Genomic DNA, 22132 nt, shown 5'->3' with positions numbered 1-22132 from the left:
GGAGATGGGCCGGCGCGGCCGCTGGTATGATTTCCCTCCGCCGGCGTCTATTATCATAGCAACAGTCTTATTTTTTGTATAAGGTAACTTCAAGCTAAAAAATCATGTGTTTACACAAATAATTTTCCTACCGCTATGGATCTTTTTTGATAGATCTCATTGAAATCTTTAATACAGTGCAAAAAAAATTGAATTTTTTTTTTCATTTATATTATTTTTGAGTTTGAAAATGTGAAATGAACTTTTTATTTGGATTTTGAGGAATAACCCTTCTTATTTTTGAATGAGAAATGGAAAAATAAATATTTATTTTTTAAAAAAATTTCTGGAACAGAGCCTAAATTAAAGGGGAAACAAAACTTCACACTGCTTTTTTGTAAAGTAATCTTCAAGAAAAAGACAAAAAAGGAAAAAAAAAGAAACAATAACCTAAAACAAACCAAGGTGTGCACAACTCTAACGCATGGCAGTGGATGTGTGGTACTGAGCGGCGCCTCAGGTCAAGACTTCCTAACAATTAAAAAATTATTTATTGTGTTGGCAATTTGCTGTGAATTTCTCAAATTTTATTGAAAAAATATTAGCCGCCTTCAATTTTTTAATATTCAATTGAAGTTATAGAAATTATAGAATGGTTTGAATTTCTTGTTGAGTTTGTCTTGAGCAATAGATGACATTTGCACTATATGAAAAAGTTATAGGAGCGTATAATCATGGTAAAAAAATCAATTGACTCATTCTTTAAGAAAAGAAGTCCACAAAAGTGTAACATCGTAAAACGCATAACCTTCACAAAGTGCAATTGAAACTTCAGCAATTGAACCTGAAACTCATCCTCTTAAAAGCATAGAGTTGAATTGAAAGAATTTGATTTTTCTACGTGCATATGGCATATATCACTTAGTATAGTTTTTATTAGGTTATTTTATTTTATTTCTACAATAGATGACTATTCATTTGGTGATTCATCTTTTTTATTATTTTAGTATACATATTTCACCTTTGTTAAAGTAAAATTCTGCCTCCATCCCTGTATGAAATATTACAACAGAATGTAGAAAATACAAAAAAAAATTTAGAAAAATGATTTTGACACAATAATTGACCTTTTGAACTTTTCTATAGATATTTCTCAAAATACTTGGGTAAAAATTAATTTTTTTACTTTTTCGATTTCTCTCGTCTTTACTCACCCATATCACATAAAAGTTTGGATTAAAACTAGCAAATGAAAAAAAATTTGAATAAAGATAACTAAAAAATTATTCTGTATAAGTTAATCACTAGCGTAAATGTCTTCGTGAAGAGGTCTCTCTTTCATACTCTCCACTATGTATATATTCATATATACTTATATATAGGAAATTGATTTTAGCATTCTAGTGTTAGATACTGGCATTCCACTTTGTGTGTTAATCATGTGAAAAAATAAAACTAAAAAAAGGAGTATCATTGATTAAAAATGGAGTGCTAAAATCACATTTCTATATGTACAGGCATGTACATGTACGAATTTACAACTCAAGGAGTTGACGAATTTACGACTCAAAGAGTTGGCCAAGTAATCAAAACTGACTGTCTGCGTCATCGAAAAATCTCAGCATCCACAAGCACGAAAATAAAATCTCAGCATCTACCCGAGAAAAAACCAGAAACGACAAAAACAAAAACCTCGAGGTTAGACAAGCAGATGATGGCTTTGACTATCAGTCTATCACCACTCCCCATCATAAAAACTTAAGAGCAAATCTCTACCATCCTTCCTAGAATTCGCAAGCCTCGGCTCACATCTATTTTCTTCTTCCCCAAACACCTCTCATCATATCACAGAGAAATGGAGAATACCCAACACAAGTATGTTGATGTAAGAGGGCTCAAGCTTCATGTTGCAGACATCGGAACAGGTACACACAACCCGACCCCTGTTACACACAAAGCCACACACCACACGCATACGGTCTTTTTCTTCCATGTCCGGCCAGTTTGCGCGCACCTCAGACTAATTACGGGACTAATTACGGGACTCTGAAGTTCAGATCAAGCAAAACCTTCAGTGGCCCAAAAAGGGTTAAAAGTGTTTGACCCATGGATATGAATATGCGATGAAAGATCAATTCCTGTTAGTTTTCTCATGCCTACTTGCCCAATTCGTGTACGGTAGCCTCTATTTTTAGACTTATAATTACACGCAATACAAGTCTTAATGCGCACAAAAAATGGCAAATTACTTTAGAATGCGTCTATGAATAGGTGGCGTGGGAAAATTATTACCTATTATTTTTCCTGTACTGTAACATATGGTGCGAAAGAGTATGTGTAATCAGGTCCGGCGGTGGTTTTCTTACATGGGTTTCCGGAGATATGGTACTCGTGGCGGCATCAGATGGTGGCGGTGGCCGGTGCTGGGTTCCGAGCAATTGCACCTGACTGCAGGGGATACGGGCTCTCTGATCAGCCTCCTGAGCCAGAGAAGGCTACTTTTAGGGACCTCGTTGACGATCTTCTTGCCATTCTCGACTCATTTGGGATACCCAAGGTTAGCATTCAGGATTTCTGATTTGCTGGATTTTGGAAGTTTGAATCAATATTAATGGGTTTGGCATGATGAATGAACCACAAAGATATGGTTAGATGAATGGGATGCTTTCCTGAAAATATGTCCCGCGCACACTATGGATGGAATGAGTCGAGAATGTTAGGATCCAGGAAAAGTTTTCCCTCAAATGTATGAGAAAGTGAAATTAGTGATCAAAATTCACTTTGATTTGTAGGACCCAAACATCAAAGTGAATCTGAACCATTCATTTCTTTTCCCCGGACATTTCGGGAAAACTTTTCCTGTACCCTAACATTGCTCAATCCTGATCCTTTACATGGTAGTACCGAGTTCGAGAAAAATTCTAATTCCACACACACTCACATGTTCTGTTGGGTCCGCATAAATATAAATTGTGGGCTCCACACAGTCGGGACCGAAGCTAAGGTCATACCATGTGTGGTAGCATTAGGAGTATGTTTAGCTCTAATAAGGGGCTTTAGGAACTCGAACATGGCATTGTCCAACCAAGTTTTAGTTTTCACCACTGAACCAACCCCTTATTGGTATTTCGTACTAACTACAGATTGCAAAAAGAAACCTAACATTATCTGTTAGCATGAGTTTCTGTCTCAATCAGTGGTTTGGTGCTTGAAGTGTCAAATTTGGTAATAAGCCTTCTCTTTTCCTATTTTGTTGGTTCTCATCTGAGAGTATCTGTGCTTTTGCTTGAATTGCTATGGCAAGATTTGTTTGATTCTTTATGGGAGAAAATCGTGCAAGACTTTGATACCAAGAAGTAGGCTTGAAAAATGAACTCTTAGGCCCTGTTCAGATGACAAGAAAGGATGGGAAAGGATTGAAAAACCAACTTTCCCATAAATTTTGACATGTTCAGTTATCAAAAAAAATAGTGGGAATCTCATAAATACTTTTCCCACCAGGACTCACTCTTGCTACAAGGTAAGAATATATTGTCCTGGGAAAGTTCTCCTAGGACAATAAATTTTCCTTTGTCAAGTGAACATTCACAGGAAAGTAAAATTTTATTTTCCTTCACTTAAATCACTTTTCTTGGGATCAACTTTCCCGCATTCTTGGCAAATGAACAGAGCCTACTGTGAGCTAAACCCAGGTTAAAGTCTACTGCTGCAACTTCTCCCTCCCGTACTTCCTCTCCTACCAACTGCAAAAGAAAGTTCTTGCTTGAATTCAAGTTCTTTAATTTGTGGTTTGTGTTACACCCATAATGAAACTGGTTCATATGTTCTAGTTTTAAGTACTTTTCTGGGTGTTCATTCTCGTAAGTTTGTTGTTCTTGTGAGCAGGCTTTTCTTATTGCGAAGGACTTCGGAGTTCGACCAGCTTACCACTTTGCACTTCTTTACCCAGAGAGAGTTTCAGGAGTCATAACACTAGGTGTTCCCTTCCTTCTTGCAGGCCCAGAAGCATTTCCTCGTGAATTGCTTCCTAAAGGTTTCTATATGCTGCGGTGGCAGGCAAGTTCTTCTATTTTCCCTGTTTTTGAAACTGAGATTTATTTTCCAAAACAGTGATCTCAGTAGCCAACTTGATTATTTGGCTCATACCCTTTTGCAGGAACCAGGGCGAGCTGAAAAGGACTTTGGCCGTTTTGATGCCAAGACGGTGGTGAAGAGCATTTACATTCTTTTCTCTGGAAGTGAGCTACCTGTTGCTAGGGAGGACCAGGAGATAATGGACATGGTTGACCCGTCCACGCCGCTTCCTCCTTGGTTCTCCGAAGAAGATCTTGAGAACTATGCAGCTTTATACGAGAAATCTGGTTTCCGAACTCCATTGCAACTGCCATACAGGTAATGTGAAAATGGCGACAAGGGAAATTTTGAATGTCTTGCGAAAATTCATTAGATAGAATATCAGAAAACTAAGAAACAATTATATTAATGGAATGGGAAGTAGCTGAGATGAGAACTTAAATAAATGAGTATTGAGAGTAGCAGTGGATCTGTCCGTGGAATGGTAGGAATAGCATTTAATCCATTATGTATTGAGAAACATAATGACCAGATACAACAGTGCACAGTGAGAAGAGTGCTAGAATTGCTACTGATGACAATAATAGGGATGGGTTGGACTAAATTGAGATTGGACGTTGTAGTGAAACTTGATGTGAATTTGTTGAAAAAACTAAGCATAAAGGTCTTGACTAAGAATGGCAAAAAAGAGAGATAAATTGACTAAACTGACAGTTAACTAATTACTACATTAATCCCAGTTTGATTTGGTTTCCCTTGAAAATCTTTTCAATGCTTGTGTATAATTTTGTACACTATTCCAAAAGATGAAGAAAGTAGGAGACATGTCAACCTTTCAGGTGTAATCACAACAAATTCCAGGAATATAGTTCTCTATGTATTGACGTATAGAAATGAACAGGGCTTGGCTGGAAGATTATGGAGTATCTGAACTTAAAGTGAAAGTCCCTACGTTGCTCATCATGGGCGAAAAAGATTACGTCCTGAAATTTCTGGGCATAGCAGAGTACATAACAAGTGGGAAAGTGAAGGAATATGTACCTGATTTGGAGACCATATTCATGCCTGAGGGCACGCACTTCGTGCAAGAACAGCTCCCTGACCAGGTGAACCAGCTCATCATCTCCTTCCTCAACAAGCATACTTGATGTAACTGTCTACTTATCCCTGGAGAGAAATAAGTTGTGTTGTATGTATGGTTCCTTGATGTTGGAGTTGAAACTGGGATTGGTTTGTCTTGGCTAGTGGTATCAATAAGGTAATATACTTATTGTTGTGCCTTAGATCTATCTGTTGGTTCAATACATGGGTGATGACATCTTAATGGTTTTTTTTCATATGTCAAATGGTAGGAGAATTTCATCCAAGAAGTTACAAAGGCAGGATTCTAAATTATACGAGGACAGGAACAACTAAATCAAACTCAATATAGAACAATCTAAGAAATAACACCATACGATGGAGAATTGAACTGACAACGAAAAACTCTTAACGATAGAACTGCTAATCAATTATTGCCGTTGACAAGGTTTGACCTCTTGACCTTTCTCACTGTAGAGTGTACAAGTGTGGCCAAAGCTAGCCCTAATTTGTGGATGACATCAAACATACTAGCTGAACACTTACCCTGCATTCTATGATGACACATGCATTCTATGATGACACGATAAGCATAACAAGAAATCCGAGGAAGTGTATAACCATACTAGCTGAACACTTGAGAGCTTTTCCCTTTGTAATTTGTTAAGTTGGTAGTCGAGGAAGTGTAAACCAACCCCGATCAATTTCTTGGCATGTTAAATATTTTGGTGTTTAGAGAGGTGTATAGGTTTTATTTACTAATCGGTACTCTTTTTTTGGTATTGTCAGTTGTTGGCTTTTGTTCTTCACTCTAATTCGTACATGGGGGCATCCCATTGATGATTTTTCGATAAATTTATTACTTATATTTTAAAAACATACCAATAAATCCGACCTGAAGTTTTTATTTTTTTGGGTAAGTAGACATAAATTTTTTAGATGTGCCTGCAAACCTTTGAGGCATATGTAAGATAATCTGCAAAAGGCTTCTGGTGTTTTGCTTATAATATGCTAGTTCTATGTCAGTGCCATTCAAGTTAACTGGCTAGCATTTACCTTGTCAAAACCTCCACCACCATTTTTTGATTGCAAATTTCTACATCTGTGAAAATTGGATTTTTCTGGGCAATGGGTTTTGGTTCAGCATGAAGCTTATGAGAGTATTAAAAAAGCAACCATAAAGCAGACAAGGCATAGTTCTCTCTATTTAAAACCATGAGGCATAGTTCTCTTCATACTAGAGAATCAAACTACCCACATTCTCTTCACATTGTACTGAATCAGCCCTTCTAGTGAAAGGCTGAAAGCCCTAAATGTACAGGGAAAGCTTAGTTCATCCATTAACCACATGGATCATACAAAACAGAACACCAGAAAATAAAACTGACAAATGTGTAAATTATTTTCCAAGGGAATCAAGCCCCGTTCTAGATTTTCAAATAAGTACTTAAAAAATAAGAACTTATTTTCAAACTTAAAAATAATAGGCTTACAAAAATAGTTTTTCAAATTTTTTTCATGGAAACAAGATCCATATTACATATTTTTTGATTTTAGTAAGCCTATTTTTTTTAAGCTTAAAAATTAGAAATAAGTATTTATTTTTTAAGGGGGAAGGGAAACACACCCTCCCTATTCCGCCAACTTTCTAAACTTTCTTTTTCAAAAACAATGAAATTTCAAGCTCAAAAATCATGTGTTTACGCAAATAACTTTCCTACTAATATGAATCTTATTTGATAGATCTCATTGAAGTCTTTTAAACGATGCAAAAAAAATTAAAAAAATCTTTTTAGTTTTGTTATATTTGAGTTTGAAATTACATTTTTTTTTGAAAAAGAAGGTTTAGAAAGTTAGCGGAACGGGGACCAGTCCCTTGCAATACGGTACAGAGGCAGAAAACTGTAGGCAATCACATAAATAAAGAACTGGCAAATACAACCTCATATACACACTCAGAAATGCAGTAAATCTTTTCTCTGTTTTTCTTTCTGTCATTTTTCTTTTTCTCACTTAACTACGGTACATCTTCAGAGCTCATAACCAGGGAATTTAGGTACAAAATGTTCAGAGCTCATAACCAGGGAATTTAGCATCTGTCGGTTTAGTCATGTCTAGGAGAAGATAAGCCATACCCCCAATTCCTTCAAATAGAGAATAAGGATTATCTCCTCCATGCATCTCTCCCTCGGCTATAAGCTTGGAAGCTCTATCAACAAGAAAGCAAGCAAATGCCTTGGCTCTGTACAAGAACTCCTTATTACCCGTCGCACGGTAAAGTGAGAGGAAGATGTATGCATTTCCACTTACGCCGTGACAAATGCCAACCCGTCTGAGCAGGCCACGATTCCAGACCACCTCTGCTGCATTTACGGCTGCTTCCAGAAACTCTTCGTCACCAAATACCTTAGCATCAGAATTTTTTTAGGGCAATTGTGAGCAGGACAAGTAAAAGAAGAATATTAGAGAAAACACAAGTACAGTTAACCTAATGTGCAATTCCTCTACCCATGATAAAAATGTGATCGTCATACATATTCCTTATAACGAGTTGGCCTATTACCACATAATGGAGAGGAAGGACTTCTAATTTATGGTAGTTCTACAAGCTTGAAAAAGATGTGCTAGTTTTTTTGACTTGATAGTTCCATCCTACTGGTATCTGGGGAAGCAAAGTCGAGACAGCTCATATTATGCATTAGCTATGCAAGATTCTACATAAGGCGTTCAAGCACCTTCACTAACAGTCCAAATAACAAAGCAGGTCAATAGGCGTGTTGGGAAAAAGAATCGCTTCTAGAAACTAGAAATAGTTCTCTGCCCTATGTGCATAGTTTCAAGCAACATTTTCTCATCTCCACAGTTGATCCCTGAAAATTTATGCCTAGATGTAAAGTTGGTCAATTCAAAGTTGTAATCATGGATCAACAAGAAATGGTCCAAAAGTAGGATTTATGGTACCACCATTGAACTAGATTGGCAAAATGATAACCTCAGCTGCTTTCAGAAATGTGAGGGCGATCCCAGGAGCACTGTGACACCAGTGCACAAGATCATCTTCGTTGTCCGCTGCTGCTGATGGGAAATTCCCACTTGGAAACTGTTTTTTGATAATGTACTTGAGAGTATGCTTCACCTCCTCCGCCTCTTCTGGATTCAGTTTCACATGCATCAAAACATGCATAATCCCTGCCAATCCATGGGCCGCTCCCCAGTACCTTTCACTACCATATTCAAACATCAACGGGCATCTTGCTATCACACCCAATCTTCTTCCTCTAATGAGAATGGCTTTCACAAGTGCACCCTATAGCATAAATAGCAATTCCCTCTTTAGATCACAACATAATACCACTGCTCTTATAAAAAAAACGCAATACCTCTACTTGAACTAACTTGACATTATGAAAGTGTTTACATAAGCCTCACAATGTCATTAGAAGGAATCGTCCCCTCGCCTACATGTTTATTTATGAATAAACATGCCCATAAGAACCCAGCTCTTCCAGCTAACAGCTCATCAGACATATCTTTTGGCAGCTTAATCTGTTATCATCACTCGTATATATATACCATCCATACAAGTAAACAAAAAAGTTGGTCAACCAATTTCACCAGAATAGATCAATTGTGATCAATACCTCTTTAAATTGGGATAAGTAGTATGTTAGCAACTGCACATCGCTCAACTGCTTTGCTGTAGCAGCACCAAGGGCACAAACACCAGCTCGCCCACATAAAAATGTCCCATCCCTACCATCCTCAATACATTGGATAAGCACCTTAGCGCTCAATCACACACTAATAATTACTGAGTCTATAAGCTTGTAAAACATGACGACATAAAATATTAACCAAATTCCGCCGAGGAGAGACAACAAGAGAGAACCTGGAGTGAGAGAACCCAGAGCAGGAACAAAGGGAATCACACGCCTTAATAATGTCAGAGCATAGGTTGAGATCATCTTTGTTGTTAGTGAGTTGATAGGCTTTAAATTGCAGAAAAGCTGTCCCAAGAGCTCCGCAGTAAAGACTGAAGTCTCTCACACGTTGTCCACCGAGTCCCCATGTCTCCACCACTACCTGAAACAACACCACAGACACACATAGTCAGCACTCTGATCGATAAACATGGACAAAGTCATAAATATTATTGTGACAGCAGGCAAAATTTGTAGCAAAACAAAAGGTTGGATTGTATAAATCATTTTGAGGAAAATTAACAAAACTTGGTTAGTCGTTTCCGACTAGTCAGGCCAATTCTTTTGCACAAAATTTTAAGCTACGTAATTAAGATCCTAGATCAGACTGTTATTAAAGGCATCATATTTTCTTCCTTGCATTCAATAGAAGGAGAGAGGGGGAAGGGGATGCTGCAAGCCTGCAACACACCAAGCTAGTTAGGACCAGTGGCGGCCGCATACCCTGAACACCATAGATTTTATTTGTGAATTTTACTAGTAGTAATTTTTGTTTAGGTTTAATTTGAACACTCGGACAATAAATTATGAACATCCATCAATCGAGGTAATCAATATTTGAACACCTAATATATTAACTCAAACAAAGCTCATACTCATAAAAAAATCTTAAGAAATAAGAGAGGAAAAAAAATCTCCTGATGTAGGTATCGAGCTCTGCCTTCTCTCCATGTCTATTGCCGATGATCCAAGTACTACTTTAGTGTTCGTGACATTGACTAGATTATTACGTAGTATTTTTGTTTGTTTAGCTTATAGAATTATAGATAAGCTTGAAAGAAATTCAACTGCGTGGCAAAATCCTGTTAGCTTGGACAATTTTTCTTCGAATGCAGGACTACAATTGAAAATCTCGTCATATCATCCTAAACATAGAGACAAACCCAACCTATTTGCCACTCTTTCACAGGATATTAGTAGATTCATACGCCAGTTTAACATTGTTCAGATTATGAAAACTTGTCTAGGACAAATGTAAAATCTTACTACATTCCCATTCCCAAAAGATTGTCCACTTCAGAATACAAAACTTAACAAAGGTTGAGTTACTATCCCAAATATTATGTAAATTCTTATTTTGCGTGTATTGACAAATCTTTGTGAAATGGAGGTTATGCTTTTGACCCACTATTTATACTAATCTATGAGATTCCATGTGTATATAGTTGGTTAATATAGCTACTACACTCATGATAATTTCTGAAGATATAAATTCTTGGAGCTGCCACTGGCTAGGGCTCAAATTCTGGCACCACTTCTGGGGGTAGGAGTGTTTCATCCACTAAGCCAGCCTTTTGGTCTTAGGCATTACATTGGACACATAATCTAGAAGATAAGTTTATGCACATTGTCTTCTCCTTTCTCAACTGATTGACTTATTCTATAAAAAAAGTACATATACATTGCAGTATTTACAAGACCAACTATCCAACCAAGGATGTCAAAATTGACATGGCATGCCAAGTGGAAGAATTGGCATGTGAAGCAACTCCAACCAAAATGTCAAATGCTTATGTGTCATTTGACAACCCCTCCCCATGCCAAAAATTTTCTTTCATTACTTTACTCCAATACTTCCTAAAATAATACATTTGACATGTTTGTTGGAGTGGGTACCATGAAGATGTCAAATTCTACATGGTAGCAATAATATTGATATACGAACTCATCAGGGCCTCTAAGCCAGAAATTTTGTTTCAAGGGTCCATCCAGATCAGATGGATTAAAACTACTTACATAATAAGGATCTTTTGCAGAAAAATATTCGAAAGTATATAGCTCCGTTTGATTAGTCAGACAATGATAAAGGACTAGGCTTCTGTCAAGTCCTTGAAGGGACTTGAAGAAGCTTGAGGGGCGTGCGGAGTCTACCATACAGATTTCATTATAAATTCAAACCATTCATTTTTGTAGAGCCCTACAAATAGATCATCTTTACAAAAAATTGTTTGATTGGATAACGGTATATATCACATTGGACTCGTACCATTTTCTCATAAGAGAATATTATTCAGTCAAATAGATATTGATGTCCGATTCAAGCTCGACACATATAGAAGTCACCAAAATCAACGGTTCATTGAATGAGAACTCGAGGTGGGCTCTATAATATCTCCAAGTTCCCTCAAGTCCATTTCAAGACCGCAGATTGTTCCGGTACGAGGAACGGAAACGGGAATGCATTACGCCACATGCTTAAATTGTGGTATGCTAGGGGTTGGCTTCTATAGATAACAAAACTAGAACTTACTCTTCCAAGCAATAAACATCTAGTGAAACTAAATACTGTTTGTCAAATTTATCATACAAAATACATTTCTAGGAGCATAACGACTAAACTTTTTACAATACCAAACCCCCCCCCCCCCCCCACCCCCCCCCCGCTCTATAATGGGATTATACAAACCATACATGACTATATCACCGGCTACAATATTTACCATACATGACTATATCACCGGCTACAATATTTTCGGATCTGCACCAATTGGGTCTTAGAGAGAGACTAATCTAGGGACGAACCGAGGGACCTCAAGTTAATGACCAGCCCCGTGAGGACTCAGACTGACAACTCTTCGAACCCAAAGTTACAATCCAAATAGTCTATGCATCTTCAACATCTCTTTGTCGGAAAACACAGTTTCAAAAGAGGATAGCACATTCCTCTTGATCCCATATGGGTTTATAATTATACGAAATAGGTTCTGTAATTGGACGGAGCCATTTTACAAATAATCTCTCATGGTTCGGGAACACAAAATCAGGGTCTTTATCCCCGTCAAACTAATTCCCCAATCAAACATCAATGTCGCATTTCAATGAATCACATATATTATGTTTTGTGAGATATATTTCATGCTTAGTGAGAATAATCAACAAGTGTATGTATAACTCCCATGAATATAAATTCTCCCGGTAGAACTTGCACGCTTGCCCGTCGGATCCGGCCAAGTCTCTCCGAACCAAATTCGTCCATTTGTTGAATCGTGGCCTTGTTCGGATTAATTTTTTTAAAAAATATTCAAAACACCCGAACAAATCTGGGCCGTCCAAAACACTTTTGGATGGCCACGATTCAACAACAAATGGACGGAACTGGTCTGTGGAAGACTTGACCGGATCTGACCCCTGAGTGCTCGTTCCAAGTTTATCTATTCTCAGGTTCGACTCTTCTAACCCTGCTATTATAGGTGGAAGCAGGAATCCCCTGGGCTAACTCAAACTTTAATAGTAAAATATATATGACAAAAAGGAGTTTTATAATTAATGTCCAGTAAATTTGTGCAAAAGTAGATAAATATACAATAATAAACAAAAGAAACATACCAAAAAAAAAAAAATACACAATTGAAGTTTTACCCTATTAAAGTTGTGCCCCAGGTAGTTTTAGTTTTAGAGGGTAGAAATAATTTATCCTTGAATCTGAGTCAATATCTTCAATACTCTTCTAATAAAAATATTCAGATAGGATGGGTTGGGATAAAAAAGAAAAATGAGGTGAGCTAAAATTTATTGGACTAAAATTTTACGTATAAATTTTTTACTTTTTCTAAACTCAACTGGGCTAGCCCATCTTGAAGAACATGTAATTCCGCCATTCATACCAACACTTCTTGCCTTTCCCAAAAAAAAAAAAAAAAAAAATTTCTCCCAGTATGGTTGAAGTCAAATTCCGAAAATGAGCGCCGATAATCCAGCTAAGCAAACACACATACACGTACATGTGTACATAAGTGGAGAGAGAGAGAGAGAGAGAGAGAACAGTATCCTTGAGGTCCAAACCAGCGCGTTTGAGTCTCTCAGAGAGAGCAGAGTAAGGCATGGAGAGAAGCTTCATGAGAGAATCATCTTCGGTGGCTATCTCTTCTTCTTTCTCCTCCACGAAATCCGGCATTTCATTTGGAAAGAAACGATACCCCATTTTCTCCCCTGCTTCTGCTGATCAGTTCAACTCTAGAGAGAGAGAGAGCTGCAAGTAAAAATAATGGCTGATCCACTTGTCAATTCTCTTTACCCACGGGACAGCTCACTTGGGAGGCTCCGTACTGCCGACACGTTACACAATGGCTTTTACAGAGGGCGGATAAAAAAAGAAAGAGAGCTGCTATTCCCCCCTCCCCTGACACACACCCCTCCCGGCCCCACCACCCCTTTTCCGGAATTACCCCGCCCCTTTCTCTCTCTCTCTCTCTTTCTTCTTTTTCTTCTTTCTTTCTTTACAGTTTCTTTCTTTCTTTCTTTCTTTTCCTTTTCTTTCCAGTTTAATTTTTTTTTTCATTTTCTTTCTTTCTAGTTTGAATTTTTTTTTCTCTTAATAGGTCGAGTCTAATTTTAGGCTTTGTAAAGTAATTAAGAAAAAAAAAATGTTTCAATTGATCATGTTTATACGACTGTTTTTTTTTCTTTTTTTGTCCTTTATAGATTAAAAAATATAGTTACGAAAATAAGTATTTCAATTTTCAATCCGTTTGAATCAGTACAAAGATGCTATTTTTTCTGATCATTTCATCCTAAATGGTCGTAATAAATTTTTGGTTCCAAAGCCTTTCAATGGACATCCTAAGAGAGTCTTAGAACTAAAAAATAAGTCTTAGGGTGTTTTGTTGAAAGGCCTTAAAAAGATATGAGTAATTAAATAAAGAAATAAATTAAAATAATATGATCAGAATAAAAAAATCTTCACACCCGTTCAAACGCATTAAAAATTGAAGCACTTAATTTTTTAACCATATTTTTTAATATATATAAAAGGTCTAAAAAAATTAAGTGCTTAAATTTTCGCTCCGTTTGAAAGGGTGCAAAGATCTTGTCAATATAATAAGAATAACAAGATCTTTGCACCGATTCAAACGGATGGAAAATTTGAGCAATTAATTTTTTTAGACCGTTTATATATTAAAAAATATAATTAAAAAATTAAGTACTTCAATTTTTAATGCGTTTGAATAGGTGTGAAGATCTTTTTATTTTGATCATATTATTCTAAAGAGACATAATCAAATTTTGTCTCTAAGGCTCTCATAATTACGTTTTTGCTCCATAGGATTGCAAATTGATGGTGAGAATTTTTTTTTAACCCAAACGTCGCCGTTTGGGGCTAGCAGAGCCCAGACCAATTAAAATGGCGGAGAGAGGTAATTAAAAGGGCTGAGGAAGGGTAAAAGAGGAAAAAAGATGTGGGACCGGGAGGGGTGTGGTGTCAGGGGGGGTGGGAAAAGCAATTTACAAAAAGAAAACGGTTTGGAATGAGATAAAATTGGAAGTACTTAATTTAGATGAAGGATAAAAAAAGAAGAAGAGATAAAGTTGTTTTGTTGTTAGAAATAAGGGGAGGGATGAGTAGGGCCTCGTCTACCGAGCCTAATTATGGATCGCCTCAAAACAGTCCATAAATAATACAGTACAATATCCTGGACCGCCTCACATACATCCCCGAGTTTACTCTTTAAAATGACAATTTGACGTTTTGTTTTGTCAAAAAATACAAGACAATTTGACCCATTTTTTTGCCGCTCTTAAAAAAAAAAAAACTCTTCTTGTTTTGTGTCAATTTTTGTGAATTATTGTTTGTTTTGGCAAGAGGAATCGGGGAAAAGTATAAATTACGATGGGAACCTAATTTTTTTTGAAACAAGCCAAGAAAAAACCCAATAGGTCGGCTTTTTTCTGTTTTTTTTTGGATTTTTTCAAACAAATTTGGATTTCGGTCATAATTTTTTACATTTCCGGCTCCTCTCATCAATAGTTTTTATGCAAAACTTAAAAACTCGGAAAAATTTGAATAAAGATAAAAGACGGGGGTGGGGGGGGGGGGGCGGGGGGGGGGGGGGGAAGTTAGCTTTTTTTAGGAGCCCAAATGGTATTAGGGCAAGTTTCTCCTATTGACTAAAGCCAAAGTTTGCATGAATTTTTAGGTAAGTCATTCCACTCACATACATCAATTAAAATACCATTTAGTGAAAATATCTTGATTATTATCTCCCTTTTTTTATCGGCAAAAACATTTTATTAAGGAAAATAGGAGGAAAGGGATTCCAACCAAAAGTTAGAAGTACAGCCAGTTGGGAATAAAACCCAAATACTCCTTTGATAGGAACAAAGCCCAAAACACCCGTGGGCGTAAAAACCCAAATAAAAACAATAAAGCACATACAAAAGGCCTAAAATACCCAAATCAACACAATAAAGCCCATCTCAAAAGCTAACCCTAGACTCAACCGTAGATCACCAACCACCCCAGATTAGAATGATAGGTCGAAAAGAAAAAAAAAAATTTAGAATAGTGAAAACTCACCCTTAACTTGAATTCAAGAATACATTTTATTTCCAGAAAATATCAACTTTTTTATTTTACTCATGGCATCGCACAATGTAGTATACAATAAAGACGCATTCGGAAAGTAATTACAATAAAACGTAGGAATGATATTTGATCATATTTCTAGTTTCCGCGTTGTCGTTGTTGTTCTGCAATTTCTCGGTCTCTAGTAATATCCTGCAAATTTTCCATTTCGCAATCATTTTAGCAAATTTTCCATTTCGCAATCATTTTATCTTGAGGTTGCAGGTATACATCCTCAATAGCCACTCTACGAGCATCACGATATGTAATATCTGGGGAAATGTAGTTCTCATTTTCCAAATAAGCTTTCCTAGAAAAGTTGAGCCTCTAGAGAATTTTGTCAAGGGTTCGAGCCATGGTACCTACTCTCGCACCAAAAAAAAAAAAAAAACTATCCGCTTATGTAAACATATGGCTATGATTCTGAAAGGGTTTAAACATTTCAACGGGCTTGAATGACTTCACTTTGTAATTTACCAAAAGTTCTCTTTCTGTTGCATATAGAGAATTCATAGCCAAGTCATTTTTCCATACTTAAACAGATTTTCAGGGACCGACAAGATCTTCTTTAGTTCCTCAGGTACTTGGACACACTCGACCATCCATGGTGTCAAAACGTGCCTTATTCACACGATTTACCTGAAAAACACTAAAAACATACCTTACATGCAATATCAAAAAAAACTCTAACTTTATAAACGTAAATACAATAAAATTAAGGACTTAAGCACCAAGAATATGCATTATTGGGTGCTTATTAGTAAAACCTATAATGAACGATTGAAATGGGAAACGAATAAACTAAACGCCCACATTGAAGAGTTTTGGCTATGTCAACGATATGATCACGACCAACAGCATAGACTTGTGTATTTTCTTGATCATATGAAGACGCATTTCCAGGTACAGCAACTCCGTAGCGAAATATTTCTTCTTCTGATACTTCTTCACTTGTTGATGGAATTTCTTGCGTAATCTCCTCTGCTTTCTCCACGTCAAAAAAAAGACGGACTCCTACCTCCTTCACCTGAAATCCTTTCGTTGCGAACACGGAAATATTCATTTCGTCACCACCTTCCACCTGATTTTTAAACTTCCAATAGCTTAACCAAATCATATCCTCATCAACTTCTGGAATGCCAGTTACATGTGGGCAATGGCTCCAAATCAATCTCTTGGTGGTATTACTGATAACGTTATTCAGGAGCAGTTGTTGATCATCTGGATCACAAGAAAGTGCATACACAATGCACAAACTCAAGCATCGGATTCTGGAATTATGATGTGGTGCAGTAAAAGATAATGAAGTTCCTTTATTAATAAGATTGAACCACCCTGGAACCTTGCTCCCCGGAAGGTAAGTGGAGAATACATGTTCTTCATGACATCCCTGTGCCACAAAAAGGCAAAAGTTAGGGAATTACAGAGAGAGAGAGAGAGAGAGAGAGAGAGAGAGAGAGAGAGAGAGAGAGAGAGAGAGAGAGAGAGAGAGAGACCTGTAGAGAATGGCTCATTTCGGCAGAGAAGGGGATTGAAAGTCTAACTTTTAGGTTTAGCATGGATCCCAAGTCGAACAACCCCAAATTATCTATTGTCTCTTTATCAACATCTCCTAGGGGTTCCAACTTGTATATACCGGAAAACTCTACCAGCATGTGACTCCCACCATGCCAAGAGTCCAGTATCCTGTTTTCTCCGGGCGACATCAATTTTTTGATGCAATCTGCGAGTATTATCTTCTCCAACGACCAACAACACGTGAATTGCAAAAATTTTAAATCCTGCCGCATTACAAGTGACCGGAGCCTTGTGCACCAGCTTACGCTAAGGAATTCGAGCCCAGTAAGACCTCTGATGCAATCTGGGAGGCTAATAATAGGATTATAACCAAGGTCTAATTCCCGCAACAAGGATAGGTTGCTCAGATCTTTAGGGAAAGCATCGTCTGATAGATTGCAGCCCACAAGACTTAGTTCAACCAAGGACCTAGGTAAAGAAGATGCCCATGAAGTTTCAGGATTTCTTTTCGGTTTCAATGGCAAAATGAACCACAAGGCTTTGACATTCTAAATTGTAGAGGGGGATCGAGTTATGCTAGTAACATATTCCGCTCGTAGCACTGTTAGAGAATCCATATTCCCCATCTCAGTTGGCAAATTCTCAAGATTTGAGCAACCAGAGATGTCAAGTGTTCCCAAAGATTTTAGCATACCAATGCTTCTTGGAAGCTTCCTTAGATTGCTGCAATCTTTTAAATTTAACAAAACAAGTCTCGCCAAGTGTCCAAGGGATTTGTGAATCTCGACCAAACTTGAACAATCTTCAAGTATCAGTTTTTCAAGATTAGGAAGAACTATGAAGTCAGGAGTTCTTGCAAGGCTATGGGAGTGACTGAGATTAATGATTTTCAGTAAATCAAGAAACTGACAAACACGAAAAGAAAAAATCAGATTTTAATGCTTCTGTCCATTTCCCTGGTACAATAAGACGAGAGAAAAATGACAATGCAATGTACCTTAGTTCCGGCCGAAAAATGCTTCAAGCTGCTATAAGGCATCTCAAGAGCTACCAGGGCCTCCAAGGGGAAATACCTCGGTATGGATTCAAATGGGAAGCCATGCCAACACAGCCATCGTATTTTTTTCGGAAAGTTTTTATAACTCCCACTTATTTGTACATGACCGAGTTGCAGAAGTTTTAGATTCTCCATTTTTGCAAATGCATTAGTTTCCAAAGCTATTTGATTTGAAAATGTTGGAGCAATGCCAAATGAGTTCTCGGAGAAGATGCCCGAACAATATGTCTTAAGCGAATTCCCTATATTTGACAATAATGAATTGTCCAAGAATTCTTCCGAACTGCCTTTTCTATTGACACCAAACACTGTCTTGGCAGACTTATCCGCCTTCAATAAACTCATATCAAGAATGAGGCCTTCAATTTTTCTCGTGCCCTGGCAAAAAAATGGGGTGAGGGGTTTGCGAACAATTATAAGTAAATAGCATAGCAACTCCTATATGTGCAACTACAAATGTACATGAGAAGAAATTCTTACACTATTATGTCTTAAAACATTAAAGGAATCTTTGTGACAAAACAATCTGCTGCGTTCTCCGGGCTCATTGGGTGATTCTTGACGGACTATTTCTCTTCCCATTTCTTGAAGCAAATGATGAATCACCACCTTGTTGTATTCATCAACTGTTACTAGACATCTGTCAATGAGATTTTCAATCCCAACCGCTGTGTAAAATTCACATTCATCCATGATTGCAATTGTAAAGTCCTTATCTCTCCTAACAAAGAAACACGCAAGATGGAGGAATAAACTTTTGTCATGATCGTCTTGTAAGGAATCATAGCTTATTTTGAGTTTTTCAAGTATTTCGCTATTAGGGATTGCTTTCAATTTTTCTAATTGACTTTTCCATACTCCTATGCTTTTTCCAGATAGAGAAGATCCCAAAACTTTGATAGCCAACGGAAGCCCTTCACAATGTTGGACCACCAACTCTGAGATGTCCGCATAGTCGTCAATGGGATGGGTTTGTCCAAAGGCATGCAAACTGAAGAGCTCAAAGGACTCATCAAAATCCAATTTTGTTAGCCAGTGCACCTTGCAGCCTTCACGAGCTCTTAGCAAGTGCTCATGCCGAGTGGTTATGATGATTTTACTCCCTTGACAAAGCCAATCATGCATTCCAAGCAATGCATATAACTGGTTTGGCTTATCAACATCATCTAGAATCACAAGAACCCTTTTGAAACGCAAGGCATCTTTAATCTTGACAATACCTTCATCAACATTGGATATCTTCTCCTTCCTTCCCTTTAAAATATCTGAAACAAGCTGTCTTTGTAAACAAAGTAAACCATCCTGTTGTTTTGAAATTTCTCTCACATTTGCTAAGAAACTGCTACCATCAAATCTTAAGAAGTTTAAATTATATAGGAACTTGGCGATGGTAGTCTTCCCTATTCCACCCATCCCACAAATTGCAACTACACCAACATCAGCTGATTCATGATCTTCTAACCAAAACTGAATTTCTCTTGCACGAGAATGTATTCCGATCACAAAGGGGCCGATGTCCAAGATTGTGCGACTTAGTTTGTTTCCAACTATTTTGATAATTTTCTGGATAAACCTCGATTCATGCCTAATATTTGCAATCGAGATGAAAAAATTAGCACAATAAGATTGATGACCCAGACTTGAAGTAAATCTCAAATTCTCAAACAAAATGGAATAAAACAAATCTGTTATTGTCATTGTTGAAAAACTTACTAGTTCTACATTCGAATAAATGTCTTTGACAAGAAAGACCGAGTTTCTGTACAATTACTGTGATTGGAAATGAATCTACTAGGCATTACAATTTCAAATAGCTTGAATCAGGAGAATGTTAAATATAAATGAAAAGACAGCTTCTCCAGCTTTGCTCTCAAACTCCAACGTGATCCTCTCAACACTCGAGCTTTCAAAATTTCCCAATGTAGTCCAGTTTGTTAAAAGATATGGGAAAACCTCTAACAGACTTGCTAAGATGTTCACACTAATGAATAAGTTTTGCAATACAACTTATTCATCCATAATCACTTTACACTAATGAATAAGTTGTGAATGAAAAAAATGGGGATGCGCAACTTATTCATTAGTGTGAACAACATGAAAATTCGTCACAACTCGTTAACCAAAAAGATTAGTAGTGGAAACACCTAGTATAGTTTTGAAACTACAAATGGTAGCATATATATGTGGTATAATTAATACGGAAGATGGAGGGCGATTATCACATAGCTTCACATCAAAAGGAATAAAAATGTCGTCTGGGAATATCATTGGCTTATGAAACCTCCATCTCAACAATGGTAAACTGGAGATTTAATAAAAAGGGTAAACTCCAACCGAAAAAGGTCATGGCATGAAACCAATACACCCAGCAAGTCCCATGGATATCATTTTCATATAAAACCTCCATCTAAAAAATGAAAAACTTCAACCCAAAAGGCCCTGGCATCAAATAATTTCATCAAGAAAATCTCATGGATATCATTTGCTTACGAGATCTCCATCTCAGAAAACGGGAAACTTCAATAAAAAAAAAAAGGTCCTAGAATGAATCAATTTCATCGAAAAATCAAACTCACAAAACAGATGCTAGAATTGTAAATAGGAAAAAGGACTTGGGAGGAAATTACCCATCAGCTGTATTTTGTAAGTTCATCCCAGCTAAAACAGCAACGTCTCTGAGCGCAGCCCTCCATTCTTCCACCTTGCTCATCCATTCCTTTCTCCTTTCACCACTTTCTGCTTCAATTTTCCCTTCATGTCGCGCAAATGCCTCTTCGAAACTTCCCGTTTGCTTCTTCACTACAGTTGGATCCACGTCATAGAAAACGGGAAGAACGACTTGTCCAGAGGTACTCCTGCATTTGAGGATCATCACAAGCTCATCAAGGCACCAACTTGAAGATGCATAGTTCTTTGACAAGACAACTATTGACATCCTCGACTCTGTAATTGCCTTTTGCAGTTCTGACTTGATCTTTTCTCCCCTCTCAATCCCATCATCATCTCTGAAGGTGCGAAATCCGGCATAGTCCAACGCTGTGTAGAGGTGGTCAGTGAAAGACTTCCGAGTGTCTTCCCCTCGGAAGTTCAAAAACACATCAAAGCTACTAGGTGAAGTTGAAGAAGAGGCTTCTTGGGATCTTGTGGCAGCCATTGAACAAAACTCAAGAGAGAGCAATGGATTCTAGGACCAAGAAATCATACATGCCCCTGCAGTGCTAAAAATATTAGGGATGAATTGATTAAAAAAAACGAGTAGATGAAATTAAAACCGTGTAAAAAGCACGAGATCGAGAAAAGGAAAGAAGAAGGAGGTAGGAAAGTGAGGTTGGTTGTGACCCCACCCACCAAAGTAAAAAGCATCAAACCAAGTAAAGAAAATGGAAGGACTGGAGGTGGGTGTGGATGAAGCTGAGAAGAAAGTGAATGGTAATACAAATGCAAGGCCAAGAAAATACCATGAAATTTAGGGTACCAACAGCCATGGGCACACAAAAAGCCAATCTCACAGTATGTTGCAGTGTCTAGAAATACAAACTTCTTGTTAGCTTTCTCATTGACCACATTTACAAGTTATCGGACCATTTTCCATATCTCTCCATTGGTGTTAGGAACGGCTTTAATTTAGTCTTGCATTCGATATCGCACCTGCAAGTCTATTTTTACAACGGTCGCAGGGAATGACATTGTGTAACCAAATTTATGAGGGCACTCCGGACCCAAAACAAGTTCCTTTTATTTTTTGGAAAACGGAAATATGAACTATAGAACAGCTGATGGTATATTTAGGAATGCAATATTCCCATACGTAATGCAGAAAAAATGTAAAATTAGATCAGTTACCCGGGGGGGGGGGGGGGGGGGGGAGGGGGGGGGGGGGGGGGAAGAACGGATGATTATAAAACTCACACCTGGGAGAGTTCACAACAAGGTCAATAGAAGTCAACCGCTCCACATATAATAACAAACACAAATGAATAAATAAATAAAAAGTAGAGGAAAAATCGGGTAGAGGAAAGAGGGACGAAAGTTATTTTAGTTGGGGGCTCATCATCAATTCTGTAGTAGTACCATAAGAAAAGCAGAGTCAAGTCAACCAAT

The 22132-nt window shown here is 37.4% G+C and overlaps 2 protein-coding genes, 1 long non-coding RNA gene and 1 pseudogene across 4 annotated transcripts; 2 read left to right on the top strand and 2 right to left on the bottom strand.

Annotated features, from left to right (window-relative positions):
* The first annotated feature begins 1617 nt into the window (after window positions 1–1617).
* Window positions 1618–5290, top strand: LOC131328993 (uncharacterized). The gene is made up of 5 exons (XM_058361996.1): window positions 1618–1904; window positions 2325–2536; window positions 3865–4035; window positions 4136–4371; window positions 4955–5290. The coding sequence occupies exons 1-5, from the start codon at window positions 1835–1837 to the stop codon at window positions 5199–5201; spliced, it is 936 nt and encodes a 311-aa protein (XP_058217979.1). The 5' UTR covers window positions 1618–1834; the 3' UTR covers window positions 5202–5290.
* Window positions 5291–7062: 1772 nt separating this feature from the next.
* Window positions 7063–13097, bottom strand: LOC131328991 (lanC-like protein GCL2). 2 transcript variants are annotated; one of them, XM_058361994.1, is made up of 6 exons: window positions 12877–13097; window positions 9023–9216; window positions 8775–8886; window positions 8563–8679; window positions 8126–8440; window positions 7063–7539 (listed from the first exon to the last, which is right to left on the bottom strand). In XM_058361994.1, the coding sequence occupies exons 1-6, from the start codon at window positions 13033–13035 to the stop codon at window positions 7201–7203; spliced, it is 1236 nt and encodes a 411-aa protein (XP_058217977.1). In that variant the 5' UTR covers window positions 13036–13097; the 3' UTR covers window positions 7063–7200. The 2 variants fall into 2 exon arrangements, with proteins under 2 accessions (XP_058217977.1, XP_058217978.1); XM_058361995.1 differs by having other exon boundaries at window positions 8775–8915; window positions 9010–9216; window positions 12877–13078.
* On the top strand, window positions 7075–7741 carry LOC131328992 (uncharacterized). The gene is made up of 2 exons (XR_009200591.1): window positions 7075–7155; window positions 7190–7741. It is a non-coding gene; the product is annotated as an uncharacterized LOC131328992 (long non-coding RNA).
* Window positions 13098–16106: 3009 nt separating the features above from the next.
* LOC131328990 (disease resistance protein RUN1-like) lies at window positions 16107–21446 on the bottom strand (annotated as a pseudogene).
* Window positions 21447–22132: the final 686 nt, after the last annotated feature.

The sequence above is a fragment of the Rhododendron vialii genome, chromosome 6a (genome assembly GCF_030253575.1).
Source record: "Rhododendron vialii isolate Sample 1 chromosome 6a, ASM3025357v1".
NCBI classification, from domain to species: domain Eukaryota; kingdom Viridiplantae; phylum Streptophyta; class Magnoliopsida; order Ericales; family Ericaceae; genus Rhododendron; species Rhododendron vialii.
The sequence above is the reverse complement of the archived record's forward strand: the minus strand, read 5'-3'. Positions and strand labels throughout refer to the sequence as shown.

What these genes read in the sequence shown, in the direction of transcription:
- LOC131328993 (XM_058361996.1), top strand. Translation starts at nt 1,835, where the DNA reads ATGGAGAATACCCAACACAAGTATGTTGATGTAAGAGGGCTCAAGCTT. An exon ending in TGTTGCAGACATCGGAACAG is followed by an intron (nt 1,905 to 2,324) that starts GTACACACAACC and finishes ATGTGTAATCAG; the next exon opens with GTCCGGCGGTGGTTTTCTTA. An exon ending in CCATTGCAACTGCCATACAG is followed by an intron (nt 4,372 to 4,954) that starts GTAATGTGAAAA and finishes AGAAATGAACAG; the next exon opens with GGCTTGGCTGGAAGATTATG.
- LOC131328991 (XM_058361995.1), bottom strand. Translation starts at nt 13,035, where the DNA reads ATGGGGTATCGTTTCTTTCCAAATGAAATGCCGGATTTCGTGGAGGAG. An exon ending in GTTTGGACCTCAAGGATACT is followed by an intron (nt 9,217 to 12,876) that starts GTTCTCTCTCTC and finishes GTGTTGTTTCAG; the next exon opens with GTAGTGGTGGAGACATGGGG. An exon ending in ACTTATCCCAATTTAAAGAG is followed by an intron (nt 8,680 to 8,774) that starts GTATTGATCACA and finishes TGATGATAACAG; the next exon opens with ATTAAGCTGCCAAAAGATAT.